This window comes from Dendropsophus ebraccatus, chromosome 15 (assembly GCF_027789765.1).
Source record: "Dendropsophus ebraccatus isolate aDenEbr1 chromosome 15, aDenEbr1.pat, whole genome shotgun sequence".
In the NCBI taxonomy this organism is placed as follows: domain Eukaryota; kingdom Metazoa; phylum Chordata; class Amphibia; order Anura; family Hylidae; genus Dendropsophus; species Dendropsophus ebraccatus.
This window is the reverse complement of record NC_091468.1, coordinates 21110984-21125152: the sequence shown is the minus strand read 5'-3', so window position 1 is coordinate 21125152 and position 14169 is coordinate 21110984. Positions and strand designations below refer to the sequence as shown.

General features: G+C 44.9%; 2 protein-coding genes across 3 annotated transcripts in view; both read right to left on the bottom strand.

Annotated features, from left to right (window-relative positions):
* TLR5 (toll like receptor 5) overlaps positions 1-12069 on the bottom strand; it is a 36917-nt gene extending 24848 nt beyond the window's left edge. The window contains exons 1-2 of the mRNA XM_069954542.1: positions 12051-12069; positions 11045-11174 (exon numbers count right to left, since the gene is read on the bottom strand). Of these exons, the coding sequence (XP_069810643.1) occupies positions 11045-11174; positions 12051-12069 (149 nt within the window). The remainder of the gene's footprint in view (positions 1-11044; positions 11175-12050) is intronic.
* Positions 1-14169, bottom strand: part of DISP1 (dispatched RND transporter family member 1) — a 115403-nt gene that overhangs the window by 85767 nt on the left and 15467 nt on the right. The window contains exons 1-2 of one of the 2 annotated variants that reach the window (XM_069955409.1): positions 13297-13513; positions 8562-8624 (exon numbers count right to left, since the gene is read on the bottom strand). The gene's annotated coding sequence lies outside the window, so the exon portion shown is untranslated. Of the gene's footprint in view, positions 1-8561; positions 8625-13296; positions 13514-14169 lie in introns of those variants that run through there. The other variant, XM_069955408.1, reaches the window with a different exon arrangement.

The following is a 14169-nucleotide window of genomic DNA, read 5'->3' as shown; positions in this document are numbered from 1 at the left end:
CTTTTTTACGATTTCACCTATTTATATCTACATAAATAATATATTTGGGATTCCATCATACATGTTATGGTAAAATGAAAGACGCCATTACACAGTACAACTATTCCTGTAACAAACAAGACCTTACATGGTCCTGTAGATAGAAAACTGAGAGTGCTGGAGCTCTTAGAAGGGGAGGAGGGAAAAACGAAAGCGCAAAGATCAAAATTTGCGCTGTCCTCTGGGTCATTTTGGGCCTGGTCCTCAAAGGGTTAAAGAACTTTTAGTTTGTTTGTTTTTTTTAAAAAAAGGTTTTAATTTTTATAAAAGCCAACAAATAAAATAAAAGTTATACACGTTAACTATCATTGTAATTGTACTAACTTAGAAACATGAAAACAACTTACAAGCATAGAAAACATATCAGTTGTACCATAGGGCAAACAGCGTAAACACAAAACCCCCTGAAATAATAAGAAGTGCACCTTTTTTTTTTTTTAATTTTTGTAATTTTTTTTTTTGTCTCAAAGAATATTTTATGGAAAATTAAAGTCTGTCTTTGCAAAGTATATTTGGTGTCGCCAAAAGTAAGGGCTTAAGTGGGTCTGTAGGTGAAAAAATGCAAGTGCTATGTTCTTTAAAACAGGAGGAGAAAATTATAATTGGCCCGGGAGGGAAGGGGTTAAAATCAGAAGAGGCTGACCATCTTTATTTGTGCCCCGCTGTAACAGGTCAGAGTATATCCCCAGACTATACCCGGGGTATGATCTAGCCTAGGCCATTTTATACCCCCATGATATCAGTAGCACTGAGTGATATGCACAAGAATTACTTCATAATATCTGTACAAGATTGATAAAGTGTTTTGCGCTATTTTCCATTAGTTTCCACTGCACATTTTTTAAATGTTTGCACTGGGAGGGGGCGGAGTTGTTCTATTAATTTGTTTTATCATTAGATTTGTCATGTGCAAAATTTTTGTTTTTTTGCGCAAAATCCTACACTAGTGTAGCTTTGTAGCCAAGATTTTTAGGCTGGGTTCAGACTGTGTTTTTGCAGTCCTTTTTGCAGCGTTTGTGTGCCTCCCTTTTGATCAGTTTTTCGTACAGATGATGCACTGATGGGACAGCGCCATCTACTGTCAGCTCAATGTAAGCACTGTACTGTATTTCCCAACCAAGAGGAAGCAGCTGTGTATCTGAGTATGATTAAAAAAAAAAAAAAAAAAGATCTGCACATTTTTCAACAAATTACAGATAAAGTGAGAAAACCAATGAAGTGATAACAATATGACCTGGAGAGATATATTCTGGCCTAAGCTATTTTACACCCCCTGGTATAGAATATATCCCCTGGGGTATATTGTAGCCTGGGCTAGAACTGAGAAAACCAGTGACATGATAACCTGGAGGAATATAGTCTGGCCTACACTGTTTTACACCCCCCAAATATAGAATTTATCCCCTGGGGTATACTGTGGCCTGGGCTAAACTATACCAAGGTTTATAGTATGGCCTAGGCTATATTACACCCCTGGGTACTAAAATATATCCCCTGGGGTATACTGTGGCCTGGGCCAGGGATGAGAAAAATAACATTATGGCCTATGAAGATATAGTCTGGCCTAGGCTGTTATACCCCAGGTATAGAGTTTATTCCCCGGGGTATATTGTGACCTGGTTCGACATTAGATGTATATATTCTGACATGGATGGGTACACTCTGGCCTAGACTATTTTATACCCGGGGTATAATCTGGACAGGGGTTAATCTGGTCTGCTACACCGGTTATGTTTCCCTTAAAGCCGATCAGGACGGAAAACAAGTGGTCATTCTGCTTACTTATTCTAGCAAACACCGGAATATACCAAGAGACAGCCAAGAATCAGTCGTCTGGCTGCTTCAGGATGTTTGCGGAGCTCCTGGCATTGTACAGCCTCTTGATGATGCCATAGATGTGCCCGGCCTTTCATCACAAGTCAGTAACATTTCACCACCTGCTTTGTGTTGGGTTCTCAGTCTCACTTTCCAGTTACCTACAAATCCTGCCAATTCACTTTGTCAAACATCCAGAGCAGGGAACAATCACTGTTCTTATTGTCCGACGTCTTTTACAGTGAATGACAGATGTACCACAATAAAGGAGTCATCTATCCAGAGGATATATCCTAACTACAACATTCTTAGAGATGATACATGCACATGTTCACCAATGCACATTGTATATCAGTTTAAATATACATGTGATCTACATAATGAGTGTATTTCTTAACACATTAAATTATCCTGTAATAATCCTGAGTTACATCCTGCATTATACTCCAGAGCTGCACTCACTATTCTGCTGGTGGGGTCACTGTGTACATACATTACATTAGTTATCCTGTACTAATTCTGAGTTACATCCTGTATTATACCCCAGAGCTGCACTCACTATTCTGCTGGTGGGGTCCCTGTGTACATACATTACATTACTGATCCTGAGTTACATCCTGTATTATACTCCAGAGCTGCACTCACTATTCTGCTGGTGGGGTCCCTGTGTACATACATTACATTAGTTATCCTGTACTAATTCTGAGTTACATCCTGTATTATACCCCAGAGCTGCACTCACTATTCTGCTGGTGGAGTCCCTGTGTACATACATTACATTACTGATCCTGAGTTACATCCTGTATTATACTCCAGAGCTGCACTCACTATTCTGCTGGTGGGGTCCCTGTGTACATACATTACATTACTGATCCTGAGTTACATCCTGTATTATACTCCAGAGCTGCACTCACTATTCTGCTGGTGGGGTCACTGTGTACATACATTACATTACTGATCCTGAGTTACATCCTGTATTATACTCCAGAGCTGCACTCACTATTCTGCTGGTGATGTCACTGTGTACATACATTACAGCTGGTCTTAGTGACATCTTACGGAATTAATAATGCAACTCTGGAGTACAATACAGGCTGTAACCCAGGACCAATAGGAAAATAAAAAGTGACTCAAACTTTAGTTTTCAAATAGTTCAAGTTTTAAAATAAAATTGATGTCTAAAAACACATCATTAACCCCTTCACATCAGCCATACGGCTATATACAGTACATTCATACAGGGTATGTGCATAAGGAACGTATATAAATGTTCCTGACAGTGAAGGTGTCAGTGTAGTCGGCCCTGGACACATTACTGTCCCCAGACCCGGGCATATTGACAGACAGCCGCAGTCCCGCAGCTGTCTGTAATTAATGCCCTTAAATGCCACAATGCAAAGCGATCGTTTAAGGTAGTCAGTGACAGGATAAGGACCTGTCACTGACTAATCGGGACCCTACAGCATGGTTGTGGGGGTCCCGATCACTTGTACCGGCAGGTGGGGGTGAGCCACTTACCTCCGTCCTGTCGGATCTTCGATCTGTTCATAGAGTCTGCCTTTAGGCAGACTCCATGAACAGTTTGCAGATGATACTGATGAATGCTATGCTGTGGCCTAGCATTCATCAGTATATGCAATCAGAGCACTGCTTATGTAAGTCCCCAACATATCACATATTATAGCGTGTGGAAATGTCCGATCTATTATTATGTAACAATAGCGTAAATGAAAAGTAAAGGGAAAAAAAAACAGGATTGCTGATTTTTATAAAATTTTGAAAAAAATTAATAAAAGTCAAAATTAAAATTTTTCTGTTACACCAATATAAGGATAAAAACTAGAGATCATGGTGCAAGAAATGACACCTCAACCAGCCCTGTAGGTGGAAAAATAAAAGCGCTATGGCTCTTAGAAGACGAGGAGGAACATTTGCTTCAATTTGACCTGGGCATCTGTGCATCAATCACCTTTGATCATGAAGGGGTTAAAAAACACATTTGAGAAGTCTATAAAGTGTTGTAGACCTGATATGAGGGGCCAGTGAGTGCCGACCTGTCAGGTCAACGCTCCCCTGGTCCTCGTTTCCCACTTGTTGTCGGCGCTATTACAGTGGGGTGGGGGAGCTGCAGGAGTGGCTGCAAAGTTTAAATCGCTCAGGTAGTCTATAGGAGATAAAAATTTATTCACAGAATAACACACATTACAAAGTTATACAACTTTGTAATGTATGTTATGTCTGTGAATCGCCCCCTTTCCGTGTCCCACCACCCCCACCCGTGTACCCGGAAGTGTTGGTGCATTATACATTACCTGATCCCTGTCGAGGGCCATTCGCCATTTTGTGCCAAACGTCATCTGCGGACGGACGGACGGCCGAACCGCTGCTGCCTGTCCTCCCTCCGCCGCATCACAACTGTGCTCAGTCGCGATTGGTTGAGCACAGTTATGCTCAGCAAATCGCGGCTGAGCATCGGATGACGCTGCAGAGGGCGGCCGGCATTCGGAACAGACGGAGCTGTTCGCCGGCCGGCTGAAGAAGACGTCACTGAATGAAGATCGGAGAAGGGTGTCGGCACGTGACAGGTATGTATAGCGCACCACACTTCCGGGTACACGGGTGGGGGGTGGTGGGACACGGGAAAGGGGGCCATTCACAGACATAACATACATTACAAAGTTGTATAACTTTGTAATGTGTGTTATTCTGTCAATAATTCTTTACCGCCGCACTACCCCTTTAACATTACCTATTACACCAAGTGATTATCATCCATAACAGCCGATAATTGGCCAAATACGTCCGATAATGGCTTGGTGTAATAGGCCCTTTAGACTCTCCTAGAACCGGCCTCACTATTCTCTGTCAGGGGTTGTATTGTTTGGTCTGTAGCACTGATCGTTGTCAGAGCCGTAAGTTGAGGAAACGCTGGGATCCTGAGGTCACATAAACCTCAGTCAGTAAGCGACATTATATTTGCAGGTTTCTGGATTGCACAATTGTGGTTGTGACTATAAGGCAGCACACCCTGTGCTCAAACAAGCAGAATACTGTCCTGAGCCCATAACATAATCTGCCAACAAGTCCTTGTTGCTTTCTAAACTCTCTTGATGTACTTACAATAGTATGGGGCTTACAGATACCTCCGGCACATGTAATCTGCTTGTCTGACAACATCCTGGCTGTATTTCATAGGAGGATCATAAATATATTTCTGAATTCATGAATGGCCTTAGGGGGATGCTTAGCTCCCCCACTCCAGCTGGCCCGTGCTCAGGCAGAATCAGTGGGGTGATAAGTACAGACCCCTGCAGATTTATGTGCCGGTGTGCCCCCTGGCTGCAGTCACCGCTCTTTTAGGCCCCAGGTCCAGGAGCTGTAATACTAAGGGGGAATTCACTTGTTTTGTAATTACGGTTCGTGCGGGGATGATGTGCTACAGAACGGAATGCGGAACTCCCGGCATCATGTATCATCATGATGCTGTAAGCTCCGGAACTGTTTTAGGGTGCTTTCACACGTAATGGATCCGCAGCAGATTTCTCGCCACCGGAGCGTATACATCACCCTCTCCACGGTCCGGCTTTCTTCAGGGCTCCCGGCACGTCCCACTCAGCCAATCAGTGCGCTGCCCTGTCGCAGCGCACTGATTGGCTGAGCCGGACGTGAAGACACCGGGAGCCCCAAAGCAAGCCGGAGTGGAGAGCAGGGGATGTAAACGCTCCGGTGGCAGTGGGATTAACAGCGCGGGCTGCTGACATACTCACAGCGGGATATCCATCCCGCTGCGAGTTTGTCTGGCCATAGAGTGTACTGTGCAGGGATCCGCAGCTGATCTCGCTGCGAATTTGCAGCAAGAAATCCGCTGCGGATCCGTTACGTGCAGTGGCGTAGCTATAGGGGTCGCCGGGGTCGCCATGGCGACCGGGCGCCTACGCTAGGGGGGCCCGCACGGCCCCCCCCTTGCCACTTGTTTTTGAGCATCCAGAGAAGCTGTGGCCACGCAGCTTCTCGGGATGCACTGATCGCTTTGATGTTCCACCCGCACAGTGAGCGGGCAGAACATTAAAGCGATCAGAATACAGGAGCAGGACCTGTCAGCGTCCTCCTCCTGTATTCTCTCCCATAGGCTGCCGGCACTTCATACCAGCAGCCTATGGGAGGCCGGGACGTGACCTCTCCGGCAGGCGTAAGGATGTGACGTCATCACGTCTGCCGGAAGTCCCGTCCCTGCGGCTCGCAAGATGGAGCCAGAAGAGGAGGAAGAGCTGCTGCCTGCAGCTACACAGCGCCGATTAGGTGAGTAGGATGTTTGTTTTTTTAGTGGCACCTCTGGGGGCATTATTAGTATATGGGGGCACCTCTGGGGGCATTATTAGTTCTTGGGGGCACCTCTGGGGGCATTATTATTGTATGGGGGCACCTCTGGGGGCATTATTAGTTCTTGGGGGCACCTCTGGGGGCATTATTAGCTCATGTGGGCACCTCTGGGGGCATTATTAGTATATGGGGGCACCTCTGGGGGCACTATTAGCTCATGTGGGCACCTCTGGGGGCATTATTAGTTCTTGGGGGCACCTCTGGGGGCATTATTAGTATATGGGGGCACCTCTGGGGGCATTATTATTGTATGGGGGCACCTCTGGGGGCATTATTAGTTCATGGGGGCCACCTTTGGGGGCATTATTAGCTCATGGGGGCACTTCTGGGGGCATTATTAGTTGATGGGGGCAACTCTGGGGGCATTATTAGTTCATGGGGGCACCTCTGGGGGCACTATTAGCTCATGGGGGCACCGCTGGGGGCGTTATTAGTTCATAGGGGGAAACTCTGGGGGCATTATTAGTTCATGGGGGCACCTCTGGAGGCATTATTAGTTCATGGGGGCATTATTAGTTCATGGGGGCATTTTTAGCTCATGGGGGCCACCTCTGGGGGCATTATTAGCTCATGGGGGCACCTCTGGGGGCATTATTAGCTCATGGGGGCACCTCTGGGGGCATTATTAGTTGATGGGGGCACCTCTGGGGGCATTATTAGTTCATGGGGGCATTATTAGTCCATGGGGGCACCTCTGGGGGCATTATTAGCTCATGAGGGCACCTCTGGGGGCATTATTAGCTCATGAGGGCACCTCTGGGGGCATTATTAGCTCATGAGGGCACCTCTGGGGCCATTATTTGTTCATGGGGGCACCTCTGGGGGCATAATTAGCTCATGGGGGCCACCTCTGGGGGCATTATTAGCTCATGGGGGCACAGCAGGGGATCCTACATACAGGGGGCCTCCCACACAGCGCAGTTACTATGGGAGCCTACAAGAGGGAGGAAGGGAAGGAAGTTGCTAGAAATGTGCGGAGCCTAAATTGTTTGTCTCGCAGGTTCTAAGGGGATGAAACGTATCTGGAAGGAATCATCTTGGAGGACTGGGCCGGATGAAGAGGAAAAGGGAAAGTGACGCCTCAGATCAAAGAAGACGTCACCTGTGAGTCACTGTATGACGGTTTTCTTATTATGTAGAACATCATTTAGTAGGGGCGCCCCGAGGTGGAAAAGGTTGAGAAGCACTGCGCTAATCTGTCCCGCTGCGCCCGCGTCATCTGATTGGGCCTCTTACCTAATCAGATGACAGCAAGTACCAGCGCCTCCTCCTCCAGACATCTGCCTTGGCGGCCCAAGCTATATCCTATGGCCGTATCTTTACCGCGTTGAGCTCCAGCTTGTGCTGCATCTACATTATCTGTACTCAGAGATATCACTGTGTTATCTGTGGTGTTACATAGGACTGCAGGGGACATCTACTATATTATCTGTACTCAGAGATATCACTGCGTTATCTGTGGTGTTACATAGGACTGCAGATGACTACTACATTATCTGTACTCAGAGGGATATCACTGTTATCTGTGGTGTTACATAGGACTGCAGGTGATATCAGGTGACTTCTCCAGGTTGCAGAAGTTCAAACTTCATCATGCCCTGCTGACAGTTTATAATGGGAGTTGTAGTTTTGCAGCATGTGGCTCTTCAGGTTGCAGCACTACAACCCCCATCGTTTCCAACTGGCAGTTCATGATGAGAGTTGTAGTTTTTCAGCTGTAGAGTCAAAGATTGGAATACACTGATTAGACAATGACACATACAGTCCATTAATTATAGGGGGCAGTAGTGCAGTACATGAGGTGGAGGCAGTGACAGGGCATTAGAACATGGTGGCACATTAGAGTAATTGGATATAACGTTAGATAGGACTTTGCCTGATCGGGGGGAGATGGGGGGGCCCCAAGCTAAAATTTTGCACCAGGGCCCATCAGCCTTTAGCTACGCCCCTGGTTACGTGTGAAGGCACCCTAAATGTTTGCGCCATTGTACTGACAGCTGCTGTATGTCCTGCAGGCAGTGGTGTATTCCAGTCTGACACAGTGCTCTCTGCTGCCACATCTGTCCATGTCAGGAACTGTCCAGAGCAGGAGAGGTTTTCTATGGGGATTTGCTGCTGCTCTGGACAGTTCCTGACACGGACAGAGGTGGCAGCAGAGAGCACTGTGTCAGGCTGTAAAGAATAAATCACTTCCTGCAGGACATACATCGGGTTAAAAAAAAAAAGTGGACAACCCCTTTAAACAATTTATAATGCTCATTTCCAGGATGAAAATTTGAGACACAAGCACAGACACAAGATTATATAAAATGATAATGGTAACTTACATGATGATCCTTGTCTCAGTAATGGCAGGCGTGGATTCAGTCGTTGTTGCTAGTCAAAGGTTCCTGTAGTCAAGGAAAGAAAAAGCATTTAAGAAATGGAAGCCCATATTTTAAAGCGTTAATAAATGAACTTTTTACACGTTGTCAGGCGTGTTAAAAGCTGAACATTGCCCCGAGTCTCACTGAGGTCTGCTGTGAACCAGACATATAGTCAGATGAAGCGCACTGCAGCACACTTCACTACCCAGTTGTCAATCAGATCTGATTTATTTGCTCCATTATGTCTTTTTATTAGTATTATTATTATCACTCTCCTTGATTAGTAACATCTCAAATAGAAATATAGACATTTTCTATGTCCTTGTGTGCTGTGTTTACCCTCTTGTTTTCTCTTTAATATACATTATGCCTGCCCTCCTATCCTATATTTACTATAGTACACTTGTTGTGGTATGTTCACACTGAAACAGGCAGAAATTCCAAGCGGAACCCCCGTCGCAGAGTCTGTTCAGAATCCTGCCTGTCTTAAAGTAATGTGTTGCGTGCCACCACTCTCCACTCAAAGAATTGACATGCGAAACACATTACATTGAGACACTGATGCAGGCAGGATTCCAAGCAGACTCCGCGATGGGGGTTCCCCCCAGAATTTCCACCTGTTTTGTGTGAACAGGCCCTTAGAAAGATTTTCTCTCTTGTTCATAATTTATGTGATTGTTTATATTGACAATCACATTTCTACAATTCTTTTCTGTACTTGAATACTAAGATGCACCCTACTTATCTTCTCCATAGGTTGTTGGCTTCTTTACCGAAACTTTAATTAAAAAAAAAAAAAGTGACCAATGTCAGGCCATAATACAGACATGAATACGCGGCCATTATACTCCCATGTGAAACCAGCCTTAAAACTGATATACTGTACCAATGAAAAAACAAGTCACCCCCTGTGACTATATTGTATAATAAGTGACCAATAATAATTAAAGTGAATCTGTGACCCCTGTAACCCACCGCAACCTGCTGGTACCTTTGTGCAGTTGTCAATAAATGATGTCCATTGCTGTGTTTCAAAAGAATTTTGGTTCTGTTATTTGCCAGGAAAAAAGTAGTTCTAGTTCGTTGGCTGCATGGTCAAGGAGGCGGGGCCTTAGTCTTCTGTGCCCTAGGTCTGCAATGCCTCTATGCTTCCTCCTTGCCCCTCTCTATTTCAGGAACACCCCTGGACTGGATTACAATCCCTTTGCATTGTACGATCCTGGATTCATAATCAGATGGTGCAAAGGAGGCGTAATCCACGTACTGCAACTCTAGGCCCCACCTCTTTGACTCTACTGCAAAGTAATTAAAACTACTTTTATCATTGCATCAACTGCACAAAGGTACCAGGTGGTTGGGTTACAGGGGTCAAAGTTTCGTTTTAGAGAGTATTTATAATTTTAAAAAGCAACTGTCATATTATAGTGACCTGTCAAAAGGATTAAAAATGTACAGCCCTGCCTTAAAGGGGTAGTGCACCAAAAATTTTTTATTTCAAATCAACTGCTGCCATGAAGTGCCAGAGATTTGTAATTTACTTCTATTAAAAAATCTCAAGCCTTCCAGTACTTATCAGCTGCTGTGTGTCCAGCAGGAAGTGGTGTTTTCTTTCCTGTCTGACACAGTGCTCTCTGTTGCCACCTCTGTCCATGTCAGGAACTGTCCAGAGAAGGAGCAAATCCCTATAGAAAACCTCTCCTGCTCTCCAGACTTCCTGCTGGGCATACAGCAGCTGATAAGTACTGGAAGGCTTGAGATTTTTTAATAGAAGTAAATTACAAATCTCTGGCACTTCATGGCAGCAGTTGATTTGAAAGAAAACATTTTTTGGTGCACTACCCCTTTAAAGTAAGATTCTCTTTGTTGTCCATAGCAACCAATCACAGCTCAGGTTTCATTTTACCAGAGCAATATAAGGTTGTGATTGGTTGCTATAGGCAACACAGATACTCTTACTAGAAGACAGCAGAATTAATCTGTCTGGATAAAATGGTGGTGTGGGTTTAAGGCTAATATCTATGATAAAATAGTGTAAAAAACAACCGCGCTCCTGATAGACACAGCTGTTCTTAAAAAATGTCAGTGTCCGTATAGCTACAGGCTACCAACAAGTGGTTACTGCTCCCACTCAATAAAAATATAATATAGGATGATAAAAATGTTGTGCCGCGCTTAAAAAGTTGCCGTATAATACTGAAATGGTTAACTGCCTCACATAATAACATTCAGGTACTCATAAGAGCTAGAGTCACTCACCGCATTAGGTGTATTGGTTGTGCTGTGACTTTTGGTCCTCCGTATCGGCCCCTACTACGTCTGATAGGTTTTTGGTTTTTGGTTTTCTTCTTTCTTCTTTCTCTCTCAAATTCCTTTAAAGTCCTTCAAAGTCCCTTGAACTAGTTAGAGTTCTCTACGTCCTTTATGGTAGTTTTAGATTACTTTACAAAGCGTGCGCCCCGGCCGGTGGCGCGTACAGCCGCCTGTTGGAATAATCCTGAATCCGTTCAGGATTATTCCAACAGGCGGCTGTACGCGCCACCGGCCGGGGCGCACGCTTTGTAAAGTAATCTAAAACTACCATAAAGGACGTAGAGAACTCTAACTAGTTCAAGGGACTTTGAAGGACTTTAAAGGAATTTGAGAGAGAAAGAAGAAAGAAGAAAACCAAAAACCAAAAACCAAAAACCTATCAGACGTAGTAGGGGCCGATACGGAGGACCAAAAGTCACAGCACAACCAATACACCTAATGCGGTGAGTGACTCTAGCTCTTATGAGTACCTGAATGTTATTATGTGAGGCAGTTAACCATTTCAGTATTATACGGCAACTTTTTAAGCGCGGCACAACATTTTTATCATCCTATACTAATATCTATGATGTTTTAGGGTAGTTAGTAGAGATGAGCAAACCTTGAATACACTCGGGTTGGCATTTGACTCCCGCTGCCTGCAAACGTTGATGCAACCCTAGGGCTGCCAGGAAAACATGGATGCATGTATCCATGTTTTCCAGGACTCCCTAGGGCTGCATCCAACTTTTCAGGGTGTCAACTGTTCGGGGGAGTCAAATGCTGAATGCTCAGATTTGGACCAACTCGAGTGTACTCAAGGTTAGCTCATCTTACGATTGTATTAATTAGAAATGAGCCAATTTAGAGTAATAAAGAAGGGAAAAGCTTCTTATCATGGAAATCTGTACATGTAAAAGGACCCTTAAAGGGGTTATCCAGCGCTACAAAAACATGGCCACTTTTCCCCCTCTCTTGTCTCCAGGTCAGGGATTGTTTGCAATGAAGCTCCATTTACTTCAATGAAACTGAGTTTCAAACCCGACCCAATCTGGAGACAAGAGTGGTGAAAAAGTGGTCATTTTTTTGTAGCACTGGAAAACCCCTTTAAGGGGCCTATAATAAAGGATAATTATATTGTACCTAAAGTTATTTACTCACCTTTCAGGGCTCCAGACATGTCTGCACTAACAGGAAGCTGAAGGCAATGGTCTTATCAGGTCTTCCTGGCACTCATAATAGGTAAAGAGAGAGCGGATTCTGATTGAACAGCTGCTGGGTTCTCTGAGTGCAGTCATAACACTTTAACCCTTACAGGGGTCTTCCCATGAAATACACTTAAGCCCCTATTACACAGGGCAATGTTAAGGAGCCATGAGTGCTCGTTTTCTCCTCGCTCCCCACTCGCTGCCGCCGCTATTACACGGGTTGGCAGCTAGTGAGTGAGAGACGGGGGAGGCAGAGGGGTGCCAGGGTGATCGCTAGATCATCCGGGAAGCCCATAGAAGATAGCAGCGGTCTGCTGCCGCCACTCCTATTCCTTGGGGCTGCAGCGGCAGTTCGTTGCTATCCTGGTTGTTTGTCTTTCAACATTTTGAAAGACAAATGACAGCAACGATCAGCTAACATCATTCATGTCAGCTGATCATTGTCTTCTATTACATATGACGATTATCAGCCGTAACGGCCGATATCGACCAAATATGTCCGATATCGGCCAAATACAGCCGATAATTTTTTAGTGTAATAGGGCCTTTAGGGCTCTATTACACAAACAGATTATCTGACAGATTTTTTTAAACACATAAAAAACATAAAAAAAAATGCAACAGCTCACCGCAATGGCAAGATACAGACCCACAATAGACATGAAAATAGTTAAAAGCAGCCCCCCAACTGCCAAAAAAAACCTAAATTTTTTTGTGTTTTTATGTGTTTACAACTTCAGCCATGGCAACGTGCTCCTGCCTAGTGTGAATGGTTTTCTAGGAGAGCTGACCAAATTTGTCTTTTTTCTGTGTTCCAGATTTTTTTAAGCCAAAGCCCGGAATCGACTATAAACAGCGAACAAATCTGTTGGTGTAATAGGGCCCTTAGACCAGTTTCACACGTAATTTACTGCGAGTAAGTGTAACTGACAAAAACCTGCTCCACGATCCGACTTGCTTTGGGGTCTCCCGGCGTCTGGACGTCCCGCTCAGCCAATCAACTCACAGTGGGATGTCATTCCCGTTGCGAGCATGTATTCTCATTGAAAATGGCAAGGGATCCACAGCGGATTTCGCTGCAAATTCGCAGCGCTAAATCCACTGGGGATTTGGTGTGTGTGAGCCTACCCTTAAAGTCCCACAAACACTCAAATCGGCAGGCATGGGGGTGAGAGAGAATAATAAACAAGTGAACTCACCTGTCTCCGTGCCTTCGTTGTGATCCTGTTCACAGCAGCCATCTGTCATCTTCTGCTGGAAACCGGGTAGCCCGGCTGCCGAGTGATTGCCTCAGTGTCCCGCCCCAGTCACTGATTGGCTGAGCAGGTAAGGCATCTGGGAGCGGTGCTGCTAGGCCTCAGAAGGGGTGAGTTTACTTGTTTACTATTTTCTCGATGTTCTCTATTCAAAGAATGGTGGCCCTATCTCAACAAGATTTTGTTCCATCATTTGTTCCTATCAAGGAAGGAAATAAAGCAGAAATGTTTTATTCGAATTATCATCTCTGGCAGATCTCTTTCTCTAGAGAACAGTGCAAGCTTCATGAGAAACAAAAAGTTCTCTGGCTGCCAAACACGTTTTATATCACTCTGATCATTTCAGTAACATACTTTAAAAATGTTTGGAATTTAAACTCTTTAAATTATAACAAGGGGGCAGGTTCACTATTGCACATTCCTCAGATTTGTGTAAGGAAAACATAGCGTACCCTGTACCCCATATGTTATGTGTTTTAGACACTTCTTAGGTGCTTCTACCATCCAAATGAAGAAAGCAGCACAGATATCTTGACATCCAAGGCTTCTAATTGCGCTGGGCCACTCCGCTGAGAGTAGTAATAGGTGGTAGTACTGGGTAAGCACCCGGTTAGCCACTTGCCTAATGGTATGTCACGGTATGGGCACGAGGGATAGCAGCTGTAGACCGGGAACCTGACCAAGCGGAGGCCGAGCAATTCTTCGTTGTCCTTAGTCAGGGCACCAATAATTACACCAATGCCAAGGTTCAGAAACAACGGTAGTTGTGTATTTATTATAACGGTGGTAACTCGCAGCAACAGTCTCTCCGGATGC